The 23,704-nt window shown below is 41.5% G+C and overlaps 1 protein-coding gene across 3 annotated transcripts in view; it reads left to right on the top strand.

The window, feature by feature from the left end:
* grik5 (glutamate receptor, ionotropic, kainate 5) overlaps window positions 1–23,704 on the top strand; it is a 134,741-nt gene that overhangs the window by 67,957 nt on the left and 43,080 nt on the right. For all 3 annotated transcript variants that reach the window (XM_086039362.1, XM_086039363.1, XM_086039361.1), the window contains 4 exons: window positions 12,100–12,264; window positions 15,562–15,726; window positions 21,327–21,424; window positions 22,869–23,034. In XM_086039362.1, coding sequence (XP_085895488.1) covers window positions 12,150–12,264; window positions 15,562–15,726; window positions 21,327–21,424; window positions 22,869–23,034 — 544 coding nt within the window. In that variant the 5' untranslated portion in view covers window positions 12,100–12,149. The remainder of the gene's footprint in view (window positions 1–12,099; window positions 12,265–15,561; window positions 15,727–21,326; window positions 21,425–22,868; window positions 23,035–23,704) is intronic.

Below are 23,704 nucleotides of genomic sequence, written 5' to 3' on the forward strand. Positions count from 1 at the left end.
TGTAAGTCTACACATATTTTTTTGTTTTTTATTGTTAAATATTGTCGTGAAATATCATTATGTTTTGCAGAAGCTGTATTTAGAAATTTAAAAGAGATGTTGTTCACAAACGCTGTCTATCCACAATTGGTCTGTAAGGCAAGTGCGGATTTAAAATATTTTTTGTAGAATATCGTCAAATTATCGTTATCGAGTTTTTTTTTTAAATATCGAGATTTTTTTTTTGCCCATGTCACCCACCCCTACCGATTACTAGTAGTCTATTGTGAAAATAGGTGATTATTTTACTTAAAATACCCTTTAAAATGCAGGGGGACGTACCCGCTAGGTATGTAATTTCTCGTGGCCATGGAAGAAGTGATGTTGCCTTCACGTAATGGTGGGAAATGATATTCTCCTTTCATGTGTTTGTCTTCATGTCACGAACGATGAAGAGTCTTTCTTCTGTTATTGTACAGCCTTTATGTAGCGGAAGAAATGGTGTCGTCTTTCAATGTGTTGCCTTCACGTTGGATACTTTGGAGTTCTTGCGTCATTGTGTTGCCTTCATGAAACAAAGGAATAGACTGGATATACCTCATATTTCACGTGATTACGAAGGTGTTGCCTTCACGTAGCATTGGAAACGAAGGCATTCTCCTTTCATCATGCTGCGTTCATCTTGTGAAGGAAATTGAAGTTCTTCCTTCAATGTGTTGCCTTCACATAGCAATGTGTTGCCTTCATATAGTTAAGGGAGAGAATCTCCCGATGTTGTAAATGGTTAGCATTATGTTGCTTTCATATAGTAGAAGAACTTTCACTGTTATTGTCATGTTTAATTGTGTTGCCTTCTCATAGCAAAGGAAAATGAAGAATTATCTTTTTATTGCGCTGCCATCATGCAGTGGAGGTAAAGTGTTCTCCATGTGATCCACGTTGTTAGCATTGTGTTGCCTCTAGACAGCAGAAGTGGAAAAACAAATGCTTGCTGTCATTGTCCTTATGCTGCCAAGGGAAAGAAAGCATTCGCCCTGTGATCCATGTTGTTAGCATTGTGTTGCCGTCACGCGCGAATATAAAAATAGTGATCTCCTTTCATTGTGTTGCCTTCATATAGCAAAAGAAAATCAAAGTTCTTCCTTCAATGTGTTGCCTTCATATAGCTAAGGGAGAGGAATCTCCCGATGTTGTAAATGGCTAGCAGTGTGTTTCCTTCATATAGCAAAAGAAAATCAAAGTTCTTCCTTCAATGTGTTGCCTTCATATAGCTAAGGGAGAGGAATGTTGTTAGCATTGTGTTCCTTTCATATAGGAGAAGAACTTTCATCGTTTTCGTCATGTTTCATTGTGTTGCCTTCTTGTAGCAAAGGAAAATTTAGGATTAGTGTAACAGGGAAGCGGAGTCATTAATGCCTATAAGGCACCCTTATATGCACTAACAGTTCTTCCCTTGGGCCAGTGAAAGCGATACTAGGTTCGGTTCACGGGAGCCAATAATTTTAATACTGAAGGGAGGGACAGAAGCAAGGAAGACAAGAGGACACTCTAGTTAACATAAAATATATGTATATTGAACATAAATTCTTGGCAACTGAAATGTTGTCACATGGAAATGCAGAAGAAAAATAATTAAAAAAAAAATTCTTGCAGTGCTTATTTCCTTCAAGGTAAGGGATTTAAGATCACTTTTCTCTACACTGTTAAATCTAACTAATGAGTACTCATTTGTGTCAATGTTACCTTTTATGCTGCCAAGGCAAAGAAAGCATTCACCCTGTGATCCATGTTGTTAGCATTGAGTTGTCTTCACATAGCGCGAATATATAAATTGTGATCTCTGTTCATTGTGTTGCCTTCATATAGCAAAAGAAAATTAAGGCTTGTCATTTTTATTGTTTTCCCTTCATTTAGCGAAGGAAATGAAAGCATTCTCCGTTCAGTATGTTGCCTTCTTGTAGTGAAGGACAAGAATGTGCCCTCCTTTCATTTTGTATGCTTACTGAAGTTATCTTAAAAGACCTTCATGTACTTTTCCCATCCAACAGTTAGCATTGTTTTGCCTTGGAGTCTCCGGAAGCACACATGAGTCAAGATGAAAAGATGGTGGCAGGAAATGTTAACCATGTCTCTTTTTAATGCAGTCGAGAGTTTCTGTTCGGCTGTCTTGTGATGTAAGAGCTTTTTCCATTCAACATGTTATCATTTCAAATACACCCCCCGCCCCCCAGCTGCTGCGTCGGATGATAAAATATCAGACGAGAGCTACGTTGGCAGACGTCGTCCCTGCCCAGATTTCATCCGATTTGCATGGGACGGTATAATCAACATCGGCGTTCATGCTATTACCGCGTCCGCCCTCCATTTGAATCTGTTTTTGCATTTTTACGTTATGGTGATTTATTCTATGCGCCCTGGCTAAGATGGCATTTTACCTCCACCGCGCTCAAGTAAACATCGCTTCAACGAAATGTAATTCAAGTCATGTTGCGCAGACCAGCTTCCAGGTAGAGATCCACATCAAATGAATAAATCAACGTCTGCTCCAAATGTTCTCGCTCCCCTTCAAGTCTGGGACAAAAAGGCTTCCAAACGCCGGGCATGACCGTCGGGGGCGGAGATTGGGGATACAAATCTGCCGCAGAGTTAGACAAAAAGGGATAAAAAGGAACAAAGAGTCGGGAAATGTCAGAGCCAAGAGACATGCAGTGATGGCGAGATTAGAAAAGTGAGTGTCAAAAGGGGAGATGGAGGATTAGGGCATGGAAATTCACGGCAACAACATGACAGAACTGGAAAATTTGATGATAGTTGGAGAACAGGAAAGCAATATACATGTCCACTGTACGTCCAGGCTGCTCAACGCTCTTTGGCTGTTGTAGACAGTGGACTCCAAACTGATTCATTCTATTACATTTGATCCCTATATCGGAGGTGTAGCTGGGCAATTTTTTTATCCATCCATCCATCTTCTCTCCAACCGTTCTCTATTCTCATTGGCAGTCCTTCCATTCGTCTATTGAGCTCTCATCAATTCTTCACCAGCCATCCCTCCATTATCCATCCACTTCTCTTCATCTACCTATACGGCATATCCATCCTTCCAACAGCCATCATTGACCCCTTCATCCTCACAACCCTTCCATCTGCCACTCGTTTGTCCACCCACCAGTCAATCCATACGTCCTTTCTACCGATATTTTCATCCGATGACCATCCACCTGCCTATCTGTACATCTGTCCTTCCATCATCCATCCATCCACCATCTCTCCACCCAACCTTGCATTCCACCATTCTCGATCCAATTGTATTCCACCATCAACTCTTAAATACAGTCCACGATTTATCTATCTATTCATCCACTCATGCATCCTTTCATCCACTTCTCCGTCTGCCATCCCTCCACTCATCCACCCATTGATTATAGCTATCGATTGCTCCTTCCATCATCTGTGTTCATCCATCCATTCATCCACGTCTATCCATTAGGAGTGTGCATCTCTCAAATGCAAGACGATTCGATACGTACCTCGATGCATGGGGTGCGATATGATTCAAGGACAGTTTATTTTGAAGTGGAACAGCTTGGTTCAATTCAGTGGGATTATGACTACGAGATGCGGCTGAGTTTGAGAGGACATGATTCAATGAGTTTCTTCTTGTCTTTTTACAATGTGAATTAACTGATTACGTTTCTGAAAATATGGCATTTTTCTTTAATGAAAGCCCTCCAATAAAAGACGATTCGATTCGTATCGCAGTGTTTTAAAGTGGAATAGTTTGATTCGATTACACTTGCATATTTTAAAATCAAAACCGATTTTAATTTTTTGATTTCATTTTTTTTGTCTCACACCTACTATCCATACCTGTAGTCTTCCATCATTCATTCCACCATTTAACTATTCCTCCAATCCTTCCATCATTCATCAAACTGCTTATCCTATTCAGGGTGACCGGTGAGCTGGAATCTATTCCACCAGACTACACCCCGAGTCGATGGAAAGAAACCCTAACCCTAATTCCAACCACCACACATTCAATGACATCTATCAATTGATCCTAAATGGAAAAAAATGTGATGACCAATGTCACGGAATACCGTGTGGTGGACTTTGAAGGTTCTTTGTAATCAATCACAAACATACGCACAAAAACCAGCCAAAGTCAGCCATGTTGTCATCAAGCCACCCAAATGCAGTCAGCAATGTCTACTAGCTGTGCGCCACACACGCCGTCCTCACATAATGAGCGGCGCTCCGGCTTCTCTTGAAATCCCGCAGCCTGCCGCTGAAGCCGTTCCACTCCCAGATTCAATTACGGGAATGATTCATCCCGCCATTATGACGACTGTCACTTTTTGTTGTGTCACACAATAAGGGAGAAACGGGAAAACAAATGATTCGCCAGGATTCCTCCCCGACACCCTTCCTCCTCCTCCTCGCCTCAAGCTGCCCTCTTCCATCCGACTTGTTTTTGTCTTTTCGCTCCCCCGTCCCCGCTTCCCTCGTCCAGTCCGTCTCCGCCTTAGTCTTCATTCATCCTCTGCTCATCTCCTGCGGGTACAAGGCCAGATAGCCTTTCTGATTTCCTCCAAACGCTGGCCCCCTCTCACTCACCAACTTGTCCTCCATCCTCCTCACCCTCCTCTTTCCTCCACCGTCCTTCGCCCACCACACTCCCACCTCTTCTCCTTCGTCTTTCTCTCCCTAAATAATTAGGATCTCTGATTTTATGCTTCTCTCTTTCATAAGAGACACCGCAGACGCAATATGCAGGCGGCCAAGTCCACACACACACACACACACACACACGCACACGCAGCAAGATGAATGCCCGCCTGATTTCTCTTTTATTCTCCGCTGCATTCACAGACAAGCAGGAAGTGGGAATATTTGTGTGCTTTTGCCTTTTGTGTGTTTTTCGGCAGAGTGCAGGGTGACTTGCGCCATGAAAAGCCTGCGCGTGCTCCTCTGTAGAACAAGGGGATGCAGGGTGGTGGGAGGTGCTGGTTGCACTCTGGGGGCTTGCAACTCCCTGCTGACTGACAGCTGACACACACGCACACACACACACCCACACCCACACACACACACACACACACACACACACACACACACACATTCTTTACATTTACATTTTACACATTTTTTTTTAACTATGAGCTATTCTTTGGCCTCCCACAAACAGTAAAGCAGCACATAAAAATATAACAATAATCACAGGTATATATTCTTTATCCTCTGTAAAGAATGACTAATATTACTACAACGTTCTGAATAGTGACTGTCTCAATATTTACCCGTATGTCTGCATTATCATGCCCCCAGCTGGCTGAGGCAACTGATGACTGTACAGTAGGACAAGCTGAGTTACAGCAAGTGTAGTGACGTATGTGTGTCTTTAAGGGGTGTGGCCTTGTGAGGGATGAAAAACCTTGGCCGGTTTGTCCGCGAGTGAGTTTTGGCTTCTTGTAGCTCCTAGTAAGCATTTCCATTTAGTTTTTGTGTTTGACTGTTTGTCCACTTCAATAAACTGTGGTAACTGCATCAAAGACTGTGGCTCTCCTTGCTCACACAGGAGGGCATCACAGTGCCTTAATTGCTCCATTTCTTTCCCACTTTGCTCAAGAAAAGTGGGCAACGTGTCTGAGGATCACTCATTACGAAAAACTTGACTTTGACTTTAACATGAGCGCTCTTTAGACCATAACATCACATTTAATCTGTTAATCAATTTCCTCCATATATTTCCAAATCAATTCGATCATCCATCCATTTGATTGATTGATTCATCCATCAATCAGTGTTTCCTTCATCCATACATTAGCTGGCCGTAGTGTTTCGCCATATTGTCATGGGTCACCGTAGTTTTTTAAGCAATTGTTCGCCCACTTGTCCATTCTTTCTTTTCATGTCTACTCATCCGCCCATCCATTTATTCCCCCTTGATCGGCAACCTTTTCACCCAGCCATTTCTCCATTCTTTCTTCTATCCTTGTACTCATCCATCCATCAGTCATCATCAGACAGTCTTCGAAACATACTTTTATTCTGTCATCCATTCACCCTTCCATTCAATCGTTCACCCATCTGTCTGTTTGCCCAGACATACATGCATCCATCAACCCATGCATCCATCTATCTTGCATGCATCCATCCAATTTCCCCCTCCCTCCTGCATTCATGAAAAGTACAATAAAAGAGTATTTGTCAGTGTCGCAGTCTGCCACAATATAATTTCCTCTTTGGCTGAGAGGCTTGACACAAGATGTAATATATGAGATATAGACTCATTACTAATCTACTTTTATCTGCACCAACTCACCAAAATCACCTCAAGTCTAATGTGGATGTCTTGAATACATTAGAATAAGAACAAGATAAAAGAAGTGCCATGTTTCCAAGTGGAAGTGATGACGTGGGTGTGTGGACACACACAGATGCATACAGTAGTTTTATATTTGCCTCGATTACGGCTGATTATGGGAGTCAGGCTGTTGTTGTTGTTAGCATGTCTTCCTCTAAGGTTGTGGGTTCAAATCTCAGCTCAGACCTAACATTTTGTATCGCAAATTCAACTAATATTGACACACAGGCATCGCCCGAAGTCAGCTGGGATAGGTTCCATCTCACATTTGACCCTGATGAAGACATGTGTTGTAGCTGTAGTTTTTCAAATGCATTTTCAATGTTTTTAATGGGACAATTTTGTTCCTGTGTAGCTTTTGTGTCATCATTTTAGACTACTTTAAAGGTGGATTTTGTAATTGAATTGAGGCTACCTCGGATCTTACTAGCATCTTAGGGTTAGGGTTGGACCACATACTCCAGAAAAATCATTTAACTAATGGTTGTCTCCTGTTGTGAAAGAAAAGGCTTTGCTTTAACCCATTCAGGCCTAAAGCGCCTGGCTCAACAGCTCCCCAAAACCTAAGGTTGTGTTTGGAATTATCCTTGAAAACCTGAAGTTTTCCCAGAAATTCAACACCTACAAAATAATTAATATCTCAGCCCCTGTAGCAGACAGAAACATAATTCCAAAAGAATTTGAGAGCTTGGACATTTCACACAGACTCGAGTTTATTCATCTTTACGGTTTCAATTGAAGAGGTAAAAATAAAGTGTCAGTGCAAGAGAAGCACTAGTTTTAAATCGTAAAAAATCGAGTGGTCCATCCTCTTTTCTCTTACAAAGATGTCGATATTGTCATTATCTACAAACATATATCTTAACCATATATCACGTTCGACTGGTTCTACTGGTTCAAAGTCCACAATCGCCTTGTCTATCACTGCCGTTATTCATTTCAGAGCTCCCGCAATTGACGGCGTCCGCCAGTACTGCTCGAAAAAAGTCCGGATATCCTCCGACGACTCACGACACCGTCACATGTCTATTCTGATGCATTTCGTTGGTTAAGAGACCGAAAATTAAATAATAAATAGAAAATGACGTATACGCTCTCCTGGATCTAAGGGTAGAAAGACGCAACAGCGCTCCCGCCTCTAGTGGTAGAAACGCGGTTATGCTCTCCCGTCCTTAATGGGTTAACAAGCTGCCTAAACAAAAAAAAAAAGAAAAAGAAAAACAGGGTGGGATGTTCAAAAGACCACTACAACCAAACACCATAACTTGTGTTTTCTTTTCATTGAAATTGAAGAAGTGCCATCCAGGTTTGATTTCCTCCAGACAGGACAAAAGTTGCCTTAAAGCTCTGACTGTCATCAGCGTAGCAGTGGAAGGAAATACGGTTTCATGTTTTCTTAAGATGGAATGCATGGGCAGTAAGTTCAATACAAAAACAACAGAGGCCCCAAAGTTGAACTCTGTGGAACACCATACAACAGTGTGGCAGAATGGGACTCAGGGCAACCAAGACTAACAAAAAAAAGTCTGGCCTGACATGTAGGATCAAAACCACTGTAGCCCTTTAGAAAATAGATGGATATCAGTGTCAGAACATATTGTACTTCCACCCATGTGATTGAATGTTAGGTTACCTTGTTATTGGCTTGTGAGGCTCCTGAAAAGGAAGCGATGCGGACGTGTTGCAGATCTTTGGCGATGAATACCAGAGGAGGAGCGTTTGGATGAATCAATACGGCAACTTGTAGCTGTAGGTTGAGGAGGAGCTGCCGCTTGCCAGGAGCTTAAATTACAACAATGCATCCTGCCGTCTCGCTTGATCACATCTCTGGGCAGCGGCGTAAGTGGAAATTATATAAACATGGCGGCACCCACTGTCTGTAAATGTGCGTTTTCTCCAACTGAATCCTCTCTCTCATTCCACACTAACACTTTCCAATCTCCTCACCCGGCGCATTCAATTTTGCTTCTTCTATTCCCTCGCCATCCTCAGTCAATTCCCCTGGCTTCACTTTCCTCACTCATCCTCCTCAATTCTATGCCCCCCTCCCTCACTCCCGCCTCCTCCTGGGAGTACAGATGCTGTTATTTTCCCCGTCTAATGCCGTCAATAGCTCTCAATAACAGGGCCACGCTTCCATCCCTGTTTATTGATAAAGGCGTAGAGACCTACCTCACTCAGATCTGCCTCTCAGTAATAGCCAATCAGAAGGCCTGGTTCAAATGCAAGCTCCACTTCATGATAGGTTCCCCGCAACGTTTTGATTGAGTGCACCTGAGGGTGCGCCACTTGGGCGCCCATGAGCCCACGATCGATTTGTCATCACGCTGACATGCAGCAAGTGCATGCAGTGAACATGGTGTGGCCTGCTGGTGCAATTAACTGTTTCATAACATTTTTGAAGTTAAAGCACAGGTTTTACATCGTCAACTCAAATTTATTTAGCTTTTTCACCACAGGTGGACCAAAGTGCCGTACACAAAACATAAATTATGTAATAATAATATCACGATCATAAATAAACAAACTAAATCTTCTCTTCACAGGAGGCACAGAGGTTTATTCCCTCTTCATTTCTCGGGGACCACTAAGGGAGAACGATTTTAAAGCAGCACTGGGCAAGAATTCAACCTTAATAAGTTTTTTTTCACAACTCTTTTGATGAAACATTGACTTACAAGTAGTTGAATCGAACTTTGTTCTGTACCGTTTTTACTGGCACTAAGCAACTTTGAGGAGGACGGGAGCAACCCTGGCACAAAAAAAAAAAAAAATGTCCTGAATTGCTTTATGGCATACTCACTTCCTCCTTTCGCTATAAGGACGGAGGTCGATTCGAACGTCTACGCACTATTACTGGTGTCATGGCAGAAGCCCCAAAACAAACCAAAATACAAAAGTATTGTTTGAACAAAATTAGATTCAATAGCTCATCGCTATTCATCTTTCACACAGCCACCGGAAATAGAAATATAATTCAGTACAACTTGCAGGCCAGCGAGAGCTCAGGATTTCACGGCACAACATGCGTGAAATGGGAAAGGTGGTTGACTTTTGTCAAAACTCTACTGCTTTTGTCCACATGGCACCGCCATAATCAACAAAAACTGACACGGCACAGTGTTGCTTTAAAGTATAATATATCATAATAATAGTGTTTATTGCGATTGCAATTTAACATGTGACGATATTTTTTTCAAGGTCATTTTCCCATGTATTTTTTTTTAAACATAGCAATAAATTAATATTTATTATGCTATACAATCTTAACTAACAACTATGCTATAAAAAAAAGGCAAATAAACCATGAATTAATATGAAAGTTTATCTACTTTATTTAGCATTGTTAACTGATGGGAATTACTGGTCCGTCCATGCACGCACGCACACACACCCCACACGCACACACACGCACACCCGCACGCACACACACACACACACAGACACAAACAACAATCTCACTGTGTGGTCAAACTAATCATCAGTTGTGTAACTCCTGTTGTTTCGCCCCACATATGTGACAACATTCCACTTTGCTTCACAATCATTACGCGTGTATGTTTACACACACACACACACACACACACACACACACTGCATTGACTCAAAACAATGACTCCCACGGCGTGGCCATTTTTCGACAACGTGTCGTGCGTGTACAGATGGCGGACACGCTCGGGCCCGTCTTCCATTCACTTTGAGCAGGGCAAAGCGTAATGAGGCCACCGCGGCCATCTGCACAGTATGGTGCACAGCTATTAGTATTAGCGCTATGTTTGCTCACGCATGCTTCACCCATATAATAATATGAGAATATTCCGATGCAGTGTTCAATTTCATTTTTTAGAACATGCGGCAAACAAAAAGGGACACCCCCAAACTACAGGCACTGGTGAGGTTCTTTCATTCACCCCCTCCCTTCCCCACATGCATTCAGTAGGGTCCTGCACTGCCCCCGTGCCGCTCTGCTGGGTTTAAATGGTGGTGGTGATGCAACTCTTTCAGCTTGTCCGTCTGCACTTCCACCTCCACCTGCTCCTCCGTCTGCATCCCGGTATCCTTTCTCACCATGTCGTCAGTCGGGGCCAGGCCTGCCTGCTTAGCAGCGCTTGTGTTGTAATTAATTGTTTTACAGATGAACTTAGGAAGTTCCGGTAGGGCTGCTGAAAACGCTTGTTGGTACATAGGAAGAGTGAGGAAGCTGTCTCAAAGAGCTTCTTGCGTTGGTGTGCACTTGTTTGCAGTGTTGTCTTTGAACTGCCTCTGGAGATCTCTTCAAGGCTGAGGTCTGTCACTTCCAAAAGAGCGACTCTCGGCAGGAGACCTGGCGAGGGAACGCGCGTAGCATATTTCACTGCCAGGCAGGCACCACAGTAAATCACGCCATCAGAGCGCTACAATGAAAGTGAAGTATAGTGAGAGCGAGGCACAAACAAATCACATATTTTTCCCCCCAACCCAACAAGCTCATCATCACACACTATACAGCAATAATCACATTAAAAAATGTAAAATATTAAAAATAATAAAAATAAAATCCGTCACTTTCTGTAGGCGTAAAAAAACAGGATTGAAGAGGATTTCACATTCAATAATCTTCAATAAAAACTAGGCTGAGCAGAAATACTTTCTGTTTTCATTCTTCTTTTTTCAAATGTACATTGTCAAACAAAATAGTGTGCTGCCATCTAGTGGTTGACTACAAACTAGTGGTATGAGCTGTACAAAAAAAACCCTGAATATTTAACCCTTTAAGTCAGAAGACCTAGAGACATTTTGCGGTATTCATTTTGTTTGCGGGGGTAGTTTTGGCAGTTTGATGGAATATAGGTTAAATTTGATGAATGTTTTGGGATTGTTCCTTAATTTAATCCACATACACATTGTCCCATTGGAAAACATTGAAAATGCCATTTTTTAACCCATTTTTATTAAAAACTGAACTAGAACTAATGCAATTGTTTTAGATTTGTTTTAGATTGTTTCAAATTAGATTTAGCTTTTTATTCATTTTTTTTGTTTAAGTAACTGCTTTTAATGCGTTTTTACAATATATTTGCTGTAATGACAAAGGAAAGGAAACGCACTTGCAAAGAGCCCCGCCCCTTAAAGACACATGCACAGATACTACAATTGCATGCAGTAACTTCTATGCATTTTCTGATTGCAATTTGTTTTTTGCATTTAAATGCATTTGTAATGTGTTTAATAAGTGTATTTGAATAACTTTTAAATGTGTTTGTGTTTTGGAGGGGGAGCACTGTATAAAAAAAAAAAACCCTTTTACATGGATATATGGATGTTATGGATTTTAAGCTATTGCGGGTGTCTGGACCGTATCACAATTACTAGCGGTTGACTGTACTGTCTTTCACTTTTCGATGCACCCCAACTCCAATTCAAAGTATGCAAAGCAAAATTGTATGCCTTTTTAATGTTTTCTCCATTTGCCTCTGAAATGATTAGAGTGTCGTATTGATGTTGGATATTCGGTGTGTATATGATAGGTGGTGGCAAATGTGTCTTTTTATGTTCGTTCGACTTCATAGGACTTTTAGATGTTCGGACTGATTCAATAATACAGGTTTGAACTCCCCCCAGACATGATGAACATTTGATGTATAATACAGGTTGATGTTGTTTTCCTAATTTAATCCAGATTTTCCTTGATTTCCTCAATTGAAAACTGCAAACATCAAACTATGGGGCTATCCGTCCATGAACATGCAATTTATCCTCCGTTCCTGCAGGTGGTGGTACAGGCAGCCAGCAGACCATTCTCCATGAGGAGAAGTAGAAGATGCCGGCTCTGCCAGCACTGCTGCTGTCAATACACTTCTTGTCCTTCCTGCTGCTAGCCAACATGCCGCCACGCTCGCTCTGTCAGACCCCCGTACTCTCCGCCGTTCGCATGGGTGAGTTTCCACCAATAATCTTTCAGTTGATGTCCTCATGATGGGTGTCTCCATTGCTGCGTGTCAACCTCTCAGGGAAGTTGGGGTGAATCCATTTTTCCAAGTCAGAGAACACCTATTCAGTTCTCTGTAATTATTGTTGACTTAGCCTTCTTGTACTGAGCCGCTAGGACAGATGTGTGTATATGGCACAGTCGGTTCAATAGTCAGTCTCTTTGACATTACTGAGTATCAGAGAGTCAGTGAAAAGCCCAAGAAAAAGCAAAGCTCTGGATATTTTGTCTGACTCATAACGCGTTTTTCTGAAAAATAATGGCCGACAACCAACCTGTTGAACATCAGAGGATTCAACATGTACAGGGGCTTCAACTACCGGGAATTGATTTTTACACCTGGAAGTCCACAAACTGCCTATAACACTCTGTAGACCAGCAAAATGTCCTGGCCACACAGTCTTCAGCTCTGAGAGTACCAAAGGAGGCTGGTGACGAATGAGATTCACGGTTAGCTTTGCTAACTTCGACTACTCCGATCAGCACTAGAAAGGGAACTGAAGTGAAAAATGTCCTTTGCAATAATAGGTGTTATGCATCCCCTTTACCCTAAACATGGTATTCTGATTAATATTGAGTTGGTGGAATAAGAATGAAGCAGATGAATGCCCCCAGTTGTCATCCATCTCACGGTGCTGCCATTTTGACATTCATACTGTGCTCTGCTGTTGAATTGTAATTGACGTCAAAGTATCTTCAGGCTCGCATTGTGAAGGTCACGGTTCACCCGTTTTGTGGGTCTGGTGACGTTTTCTAACGCAAGACCGAGGGCACTTTGAAGTCAATTTCAGTCGGGGGCACATAGAACATTTTTACTTGACTCCCCCTTCAAAAGATTCATAATTCATAGCAGCGAAACCACAGACGTTGCGGCGAGAAACAAGGGCAGCGGCACGTACTGAAGCTCTATCTTCATCGCCAAAATGTTATGTCCAATAATAAGCAGGCAACAACTGTAAGAAAAAACAAAACTTGTGAAACAGTGAAAATCTTTTTCTGGAGCCTGGTAACAATATCCAGTCTAAGGATGAGTGTTTTTTTAATCATTTGTTTTTACACCAGTCCTTTCAAAATGTCTTAATGGCGCAAAATTTGTTAAAGACCACTCTACTAGCCCGGAAACATATCAATGATGTCATTGATTAATTGAATATGATTTGACTTGAAAATCTTTCAAGCCCTAACCTTCCCCCATGTAGCATTATCTTTCTTTGTTTTTTTTGTTTTTTTTTTAATCAGTAAAATTCTTGTTTTGATTAACAGGTTTATTGGATTTCAGCACGTTGAAAATTGGGCCCCGGCAGAGCAATTAGAATAAAATATGCTGCTGCTCGCATTGACAAGGAGCTTGTAATTATTTCACCTTTGACTCTAGAGTCTACGATACATCATCTTTTGTCATTATTTAAAATCAGTAGGGCTCCTGCAAAGACAACAATTGCTCGATTTACTGTACCTCGCGATAAAGTAATCCATAAATGTTTTGAGAAAAAAATGGCTGCTTCAGCGCTGTTAACAGAGCCATGTCGGGATTTCAACATAGACCAAATCGTCTTGTCGTTATGTAAAATCGGTCAGCTTCACGCTTTGATAAAACGCAGCAATAGAATTTGTAACATTGAAAACTGGGTCCTGCCAGGCTGCTGAGAATGAAATTTGTGGCTGCTCACGTATCGTAAAAGGTTATGCAGTTATCTCACTTTTGACTTGATCTCTTATACATCATCTTGTCTTTATTTAAAACCAATACGGTTTGTGTTTTGATAGAAATATAGACATTTGGAGAGTTGAAAATTGGGCCCTGCCAGAGCGCTGAGAATGAAATTTGCGGCTGCTCGAGCACCATAAAAGACAGAGTAATGATTTCACTTTCAACTTGCTCTCCAATACATCATCTTGTGTCTTCATTTAAAAGCACTTAGCTTCCTGTTTGGATAACAATAAAGACAGTTGGAAAGTTAAAAATTGGGCCGTGGCAAAGTTCTGAAAATGAAATTTGTGGCTACTCGAGCGCCGTAAAATAAAAAAAACAATTGATTTGACGAGCAAACTGGTCCACTCAGCATCTTTAGGGGTCCTCCCTAACTAGCAACAGCATGCATAGAACATATTCTTGAAAAAAATATGTTTGGGTTGACTTCCCCCTTAAATAAGGTTTAACCAGGTTCCTCCAACAAGAGTCACAGTCACTTTTGCGATGGTATCGAGGGATTGGTGAGAGATAACGTGACAGGTTCGATATCGGAATCAGCGTTAATAACATACCTGCCTGTGTTTCAACTGCTCTTTTGTAAGCAGCCTTGCAAAATGTCAGCGCAAACAGAAGCAGAGAGGAGAGTTACTTCAGGTCCTCGGTGCTATTTCAGGCGATCAGTATCATTCTTCAATCGGGTCGGGGGAACGGATCAGTGCCTGAGGCAACGCAAAAGAAAAGAGGCGACTAAAAAAACAAAAAACAAAGCTCAAGCAGGAGGCAATACTGGAAACAGTCCAAAATACAAATCGAGTCTCGATCGGGGATGGACAACTTAAATGCTGGAGTGGGGTCACAGTTTTTCATCAGTGCTACTAGGGGCTACATAGGACCACCAGTTGTAAGGCAAACAAATGTATTTTTAAATACGAACAAAATAAGTGCTCTGAATTGATTACATTACACAATACATTTTTCAATGCATCTATAAAAGATCCACGATCCTAAACCAACAACAAATGTTTTTCAGTCTTGTTAAAATGACCATTGTTAAAATGACCATTCAAGGACAGCACAAAACTGCTGAACAAGAAACCAACATTAAGTGCAAGAACTCATTTTGTAAACAAAAATCAACTCACTCAAAATTTTAATATTAATGAGGTACTATGTTTGTTCTACATATCATTCCATCTGCAAAAAAAATATTAGGCCAGAGTAAGCACAACTAACAAATCTCTGCCATCTAGTGGTAATTTGTGATATTACAACTTAAAATGACAGTCAACCCCTGCATTATCTTTTTTTTAATTTCTTCAATATTTGATCATATTTTTGCATTTTGCCAGTTTTTACGGGATTATATCCCCCCGTTATTCATGGAAAACATATGTTGAATATTTATTAGCTCTTTTTTGGGGGGGATTGTTAAAAAAAAATATTCAAGGGGCCACTCAGAGTGATCTAGACAGACAGGACTGTGAAACAAGTCTCTCAATCTCTCTCTCAATCTCTCTCTCCCTCCCTCCCTCCCTCTCTTCCTGGCTTTAGCGGCCATTTTGGATGACCAGTCTGTGTGTGGGCGCGGCGAGCGTCTGGCACTGTCGCTGGCCAGGGAAAACATCAACAGCCTGATGGAGGTCCCGGCCCGAGCTCGAGTGGAGGTGGACATCTACGAGCTCCAGAAAGACTCCCAGTATGACACCACTGACACGAGTGAGTGAAGCTCTCATTCACATAAAGAAACACTAAAAATGGACAAAATGGGCTGGTAACATCCTTAAAAGGATTATTTTTGTGAGGCTCGAGTTCCATAGAGCCATGGACTAGTTTGACATTTGACCATACCAGCATCATCTTATTTCAAATCAGTTATGTTTACATTAATTTTGAAAGGTTCAGAAAATGGATGGATGAAAGTTGGGCCCTGGCAAAGCGCCTAGAATAGAATTTGTGGGTGCTCGAGCACCGTAAAGGGGCAGAGTTTGACATTTGAGTTAATCTACATCATCTTGTGCCATTTTTTAAAATCAGTACATTTCCTGCTTTGGTAAAGGAGAATAATGAATTTTAGAAAGTTGGGCCCTGGCCGAGCGCTGAGAATCAAATGTGTGGCTGCTGGAGCGCTGCAAAAGAGCACGTTCCACTTGACATCATCTTGTGTCTGTATGTGAAATCTGCAACATTTCTGCTTTGCTACAGAACAATAATCACTGCAATTACCTTGAGCTAAAACAGTGATCCATAAAGAGATTGGAAAAATTGAGAATATGATTTTTGGCTGCTCAAGCGCCACAATGGGACACAGCGATTTCACCTCCAATCACATCTACACTATATAGCCATTATTTTAAATCAGTACATTTCTTGCTTTGAGAAACAACAATACATTTTTTTAGACCGGAACGAACGCCGTGAAGGAGTGTATCATGATTTGACCTATGAACCCGGCTAGCTCAGTCATTCTGCATCATTGTGACCTGAAGCCGATAAGGCAGCAATGGCTTTGCAAAATGGTCCAAAAAGCATCGTCCTTATTATACTAGCTTTTTTTTTTTTTTTTTTTTTTTTTTTTTTACTGCAGCCTCTTTTTCTTTAACAAAAAAAGGCTGAAAATGACACTGGGAGCGTTAAAAGCGCCCTAGTTTTCTTTTATGAGCTTATGCTAATGAGTTTACATGTTCAGTGGAGAGCGCCAATGACCCGCCAAGCCGGTCTCATTAAGAGCAGTGGACCAGTGGCCTCCAGGAACAGCTGCTTGTGTCCACCAATGCGCCCAATAAAAATGTCTTCATACAGCGGATGAAAACCAAGGAATCAGTGCAGGCCTGAGACTCCCTTGTTCCGATTCTGGGACTGGAGGTCTCTGACCCTGTTAACAGCCACCGGCAAAATGTCGAGTCGAGCATGAGAAGGCTTGTGTACGATATGCGATTTTGTGTGTGTGTGTGTCCTTGACCGATGGGCAGGAGACTCTGACAATCTTGTTTGCTCAAAGCCATTTTTTGGTGGGGTCTTTGGATCAGAGAGCTTGTCATCTTACAGCTACAGCTGTCTGAAGTGCACACATGGCGCACTCACAGAACACGCACACACACATACAGTAGAGTATGTTTCCACGACCTTCCGATCGGCCCTTTTCTGAGCACAGTAAAACCCGCCGACGAGTGCGTTCACTTGCGACACTACTTAAAGGGCCATATCATGCTGAATCAAAATTGTTTTGTTTTTTTTAGCTTCTTCCCATGTTAAAATGCTAATTCCTCAGCACAAACACCCCCAAAGTGGTGCTTTCAGGTGCGTGCTGCCCCTGCAGACTAAACACACAAACACACTGCCACTTTCTCGAACAGCCAGCAGGATGCCCGACGCGGATATCCAAGAGACGCACTATGAGTGGACCTCCGCTGTTCTGAAATGTTTCCACCTCCGTGCGCTCGCTCGCACACGTGTGTCCGATGACAGACCATTGTGAGCGGCCTCCAGCTTTGCTCTTTCGAATTTTATGCTAAGTAAACACACGGCCACTTTCTCTGAGCAGACAGCGGAGCGGGACACCTGATAAATGTCTACGGCAAAGTGGCACTGTGAGCAGCCACCTTGGATTCCCCGGCGACAGGCCATTCAGCAGCTGTTTGTCTGATCGGCATTTCTTTGCCTGGTGAACCTTGGCCAGTGCAAAAGTGGATATTAAACCTTAAAACGGGCACAATTACCATAACAAAACTTGTTGGAGAGGCCAGAGCTCTAAGTAAATCAAACCGCTAGCTAAATGATGACATATTAGCATTAATGCACTGTTAGCTTAGTTGTCAATCACGATATGTCAGACGTATTTTGTTGTATGAAAAATAAACGCACTTCTTACAGACATATCCATGTGCATGGATGAATAGTACATCAATGCTGTACGAAGAGTGCCACTTGACTCTGGATCGAGGACGTAAGGCTCTACACAATATATCTTTATTACTATTTACTGTTTCGTGAGTGGTGTGCGCAGCTTCAAGACGTCATGAAAAGGCTGCGGTCGCCTCTTCCCGTCTGGCTGGGTTTTAGCGAACTTGCTTCTTCCGCTTAAAAAAATCGCCACTGAACTTTCTAACAAATTAGATTTGTGCCAAAGGTAATATATAATCAAACCTACCTCTAGTTGATTTTGGAAAGCTTAAAATAGCCCTTTAATACAGACACACACTCTCAAAAACATGCATAAAAAATGCATTGATTGCATCGCCACATGATAAATACGCATGCATATAGATGTAGGAGAATCTTAATCTTTACCTGGATTTGTACAGAAATTGGTCCAAATGTAATTTGATCTTCATAAGTCAAAACAAACCATTTTCGGAAACTAATGCCACAAAAGCAATTGTTTTCATGTTTTTACAGAACAAAATATGGAAATAGTCATAGTGCAGGGCGGTAAAAGTATGTGAACCCCTCGGCTAATGAATTCTTCAAGAGCTAACAGGAGTCAGGAGTCAGCCAACCTAGAGCAATGCCTTGAGATTGGAGGTGTTGGTTAAAACTGCCCTATAAACTGCCCAGTGTGGTCCCACCTGAGGCTAAAACCCAAATGACCACCATTCCCCGAGTTGAGAATCAAGTGCACTAACCACTGAGGAAAAAGCCCAAGCCGCTCGTTTAGCAACCAGCACCGTCCTTTAACCTACACCTCCAAACTCATCACATTGATTGCACTCTTGGCTGGCTGACTCCTGAGTCTGATAAGCTCTTGAAGAAGTCATTAGCGCAGGGTTCACATACTTTTTTCACCTTGCACTGTACATGTTAGTGCAACAGGGGAAAAAATGTAATTGTTTTTGTGGTATTAGTTTACTGTGTTTGCTTATCATTGTGACTGAGACAATCACATTTTATGACAAGCAATGAAGCACTTTAAAGCCTCATTTTATTTACTTTATTTTTCATTTTTTAATTATTCAAATTTGGCAGGATTGCTAGCACTCTTTTCTGTGGCGTGTCATGTTTACACCCCTCCCATTGGTTTGACTGCCCTCACAGCGTTCTTTGTCTCATTTTATGAGGTAAGAGCACTTGTTGACCCAGAGGTTGGTCTCAGTGATCAAATTCAAACGTGTGCACTGGGATCTTATTGTTGTTTTTTCACCCTCCCTGACTCTTATTCTCAAGAAGCCGGACTGAACAATTTGTCTGGGATTGATTTTTTTTTTTTCTTTCTCTCTCTCTCTCTTTACTCCCTCTACCCGCCCGAGGTTAGACGACGCTGGTCAGAAAGTGATCTCCAAATAAGAAGATAATCTGTTTTGGATAGGAAGGGTGTTTTTAACTGTAGCGGATGCTGAATTGCGTTTTGTACCCACCATCTGCTTTTTTTAAGGCCAGCAGCCAACAGCACTTGTTGGTCTTTTTCCGCATGTCGGCGTTTCTTTTAATTGTGTTCGTCGGGTGGACGTTTGAGCGAGTGTGTTACTGCTATTGATTAATGGGCATTGCGCATGCTGGTCAATATACTTTTTTCATTGCCAATTCTTCCACTTGTCATGCCAGGAAGCCGGCAGACCGCGGACGTGGAAGGAGACGTTAAAGACTTCATTTAACGCCAGACATGTCAGGTCCTTATTTTGTATCCAAAGGAGTTGATTTTATTCAACTGCTAAAAGTACCAGAGCTCTTTTAGGAGGGAAATATTTCAATATGCAAATGTATTAAAACTTAAGAAATTGTAGTGGGTCATCACAAGACAAGTCAATGCCTGCTTCTAATAGAGACTTAATTTTTCCAATGATTTTTTTCAGCAGAGTACCGGGCATTTCTGAAGGATAAGGTCTTATTTTATTTTATTTTATTGTATTTTATTTTATCATCCACTTAGGACAAATAGAATACCTCCCTTTTCCCATGACTGGCCAAGGGAGCTTGTTTACCCAACTACAGAGGTGTGTTAGGGGCACAGTGTTGTACCTCACTCAAATATTGTCTTTCCTTTTCCTATGAGTAACCAAGGGCGTTTGTTTACTCACTCAGAGAGAGTACTATTTGTCCATTAGTGGTAAGATGTTTATTTGTACAAAAGTATTTTCCTAATAAAAAATGTATTTTGGTGCATCATCCACTTGAGAAGAAAAAAACGAATAATTGAATCATGGTATCTATTAGGGTGGAGGCAGTTATTTGAGGAAATACATTTATTTTGACTTAACATCTGATATCTGACATAATGCTTTAACTTGAGCGTCATCATACTGAAGCTATAATGGGTAAAGGTATTTATTAAAAGGGAGGCATTTGTTTACTACAAATCTTTTTTTAATGGGCGCTATGATAAAAAATACTTTTCCATGAGTAAATGATACTTACAAACTATATACAGTATGGAGGCAAGATGTCTATTAAAATGTTTTTTTGAGAAATTTCACGCCCCCCAAAGAGGCCTAATCCTCCAGAGTTATTATTCTGGCAGGTGTTAATATTTTACCCCTATCACAGAGCTAAATAAGGTAAATGGCAAATATTAAGTGGAAGGCATTTACTTTGTACAAATCAATTTGTGTAATAGTATTGCATATTTAAATATTGTTTTCCATGACTGAATGACACTTTCAAACATATTATGAAAAAATATTACCTGAGGCAAGATGTTGATTGAAACCATTATTCGAGGAAATTTGACAAATTTTGATCCCTTCTAACAATACAGTAGCTAAATGACGGGAAGGGGCTTTAGGAAGGCATTTATTTAGAGAAATACATTTTTATGATAACATAATACATTTTCTAAATGCATTTTACAAAATCACTATATTACAAAGGATTATTCGTTGGACCAAAGCATATACAATATTAAAGGCAGGGGCACTATTTGAAGAAATGAGAAATTGATTGTTTCACTTTGGCTCCTTCCTACTGAGAGGTTTCTCTAATGTTGCTCCTCGCATGTTTCCAAATGAATGAAAACACTAATAGTTACATTGTTAATTAGATACCTCTCTGTAAAAGAGGCTTTTTGATGTAGCTCTTGTGTTGGATCTGATTAGTGGTTTGCTCAGTCAGTGTTTTTTTTGTTGTTGTTGTTGTTGTGTTGTTCGAGTTACAAATGTGCAAATCATTTCAAGCATCAGCAACAGCAGGCAACACTTTGGCTGGCTACTGTTGTCCTCGGGGGCGATCCTCCTCTGAAATAAATCAGATTAGAGCCAGTCGGATTTAACTGCTACAATGGGATCAAGCGGATGATCTAAAAAACTCAAACTCCGCCTGAATGCTGCATCTGTGTATGTATCTTATGCCTCCCCCCCCCCCCCCCCCCTTTATTTTTTCCCTCTCAGTGTGTCAGATTCTACCCAAAGGTGTTGTTTCGGTGATAGGCCCTGCATCCAGCCCTGCCTCCGGGTCCACTGTTAGTCACATATGCGGTGAGAAGGAGGTGAGTGAGTTTGTCACCACATTCTACAGTACTCTGAAAAACTTCGGAATATTGGTCTTTGGGGTGACATTTTGGAATGAGCGTAAAATGCACATTTACAGGTGAACTTGTCTAAACTTTTGAATGCCCTATTGTTTCATGGGCTGCACAACTTTCTGTTCTTTAACAAGGAGCGGAAATTCACAATAGGTGTTTTGGTCCATGAAAATTTCCAGGGAGGTCCACCTCTATGCCTTTTTGTGACTCTTCCATTGAGCTGTTTACATGTGACGTGATCTATTCCTATGTGTCACTACAATAAACCCGCCACCATTGCAGGTCTGCAGTTCCGCTATTTCGCAGATTTCGTTTTGCACAGTTCATAACTATTCTGTTCTACCTCCCATTTATTTTTCAGTGTAATTCCACTGTCGACCACTAGACGGTGACACATCATTTAGTTTGACACTAAATTTGACTAAAGATTAAAAATGGTTTACTCTATTTATTCTTTAGATTAAATGTCAAATCCACTTCAATCCTGCTTTTTTTCACCGACAAAGTGACTGCTGTCGGTTCATTTTATAATGTACATCTTGGGGCAAGATTGTTGATGCCTTTTGTGAGATGTTACCTTTGTTAGTTTGGCAAACACTGGATTTGTTTAATGTAAACACAGAGGGATCAGTACACTTTTGGTATATCCATTGCTCTCGCTCTCTTTTAATGTATTATGTTTCTAAATGTGCTTACATGATTTTAAGAACTCAATATGAATTTAAATGCTGTAAATGCTACAAAAAAGACAATGCCACTGCGCACATTCAGGTCAAGACAGCAGGCGTAGATAGAGCGCAGCCTGACAACATTGTGATTCACCATTCACATGTCAACAAATTGCTTCTGATTGCTTTGGCAACAAGAATAATAATTCACCTCTGTGAAACCAAATGAAATTCCATTCCATTCCAGTTTTGGCCTGTTTAATTTTGATTAAGGTGTTAATATGGAACATTTTCATTGAGTTTGGACTTCTAATCCAATTCAAATCAGAATACAAAACTCCATGTAAAGCAGGCCAGTTTTAACTGCCAGTCTCTCTCTCTCTCTAACAACATCCTTTTTCAAGGTACCGGTGACTGTGTCATCTTGATGTCATGATGACGGTGTAAATTCATGAACCTGGATTGCACCATTGCTTGATACATGGTTGAAAGACCTGTTGTGAGCGTTGCCATTTAGCTACTTGTTAGAAAAGAGAAAGTTGTTGCAAAATGAACCGAAACACTGAACAGTTGGACACATGCATTAAAAAGTTAAGTTAGCCTGTTAAGGTTTTTGTTCATTTTACGTTCAACCTGAAACTTGACCAGAAAGTCTGTCTTTCTTTTCATTGCACGGGCTCTTGAATTGGTCTTCATTACTCTAAGCTCCTCTAAGCTCCTCCTCCTCTTCCTCCTTGCAGATCCCGCATGTGAAAATCGGTCCGGAAGAGACACCCCGCCTGCCGTACCTCCGCTTTGCCTCTGTCACCTTGTACCCCAGCAACGAGGACCTGAGCCTGGCCATCGGGGCCATCCTACGCTCGTTCAGCTACCCCTCGGCCAGCCTGGTCTGTGCCAAGGCCGAATGTGAGTACAGCAATGGCCCCAAAATAGAACCCTGTGGAACACCATACAATAGAGGGGCAGAGCGGGACTCAGATTCGTGTTTTGTTTCGTCTTTAAAGGACTAGCAGGTTACACTTTGGCTGCCGTACTGTCGTACAGTTGTGTTGTCAATGCAGCGTGTGATTGATTTTTAAAACGCGTGTGTTTTCGACTGCTTTTTACGGTTTGGACAGCGATCATAAAGTTACGCTCACGCTGCAGGCTTTTTTTTCCCCCCTCTTTTATTTATTATATTCGCGCGCACATCCTCATGGGAGGCTTGTCAGGCTGCACTCATCTAATAATAACAATGATATTGGAATGCTTTGCAGTTTTTTGGAAGGAAAAAATGTCGAGGCTCTCAGACAACATCAGGGAATTCATTATGCCCCCTTATTTTCCTTTTTGAAAGAGCACATTATTGATTGATTATGCAGTGGCTTATTGGGAGGCAGAGGAATTCAAGGATGGATGTCACATGCTGTGGTGCGGGGGCGCCCACAGAAGTCTTTGGAGGTCTCGTGCAAGTGCAAACAAAAGCGTCACACAGAGCCGATCATTATCCTCGGGATTGAGCGAGCCACGGGGCCACCCCGTGACTTTTTCGGGTTCCTTATCGGATTCGTCGCTTCATTGACTTCCGAAAGTTTTT

Source organism: Filicampus tigris, chromosome 8 (assembly GCF_054856515.1).
Source record: "Filicampus tigris isolate MCC_2025a chromosome 8, RoL_Ftig_1.0, whole genome shotgun sequence".
Taxonomy (NCBI): Eukaryota; Metazoa; Chordata; class Actinopteri; order Syngnathiformes; family Syngnathidae; genus Filicampus; species Filicampus tigris.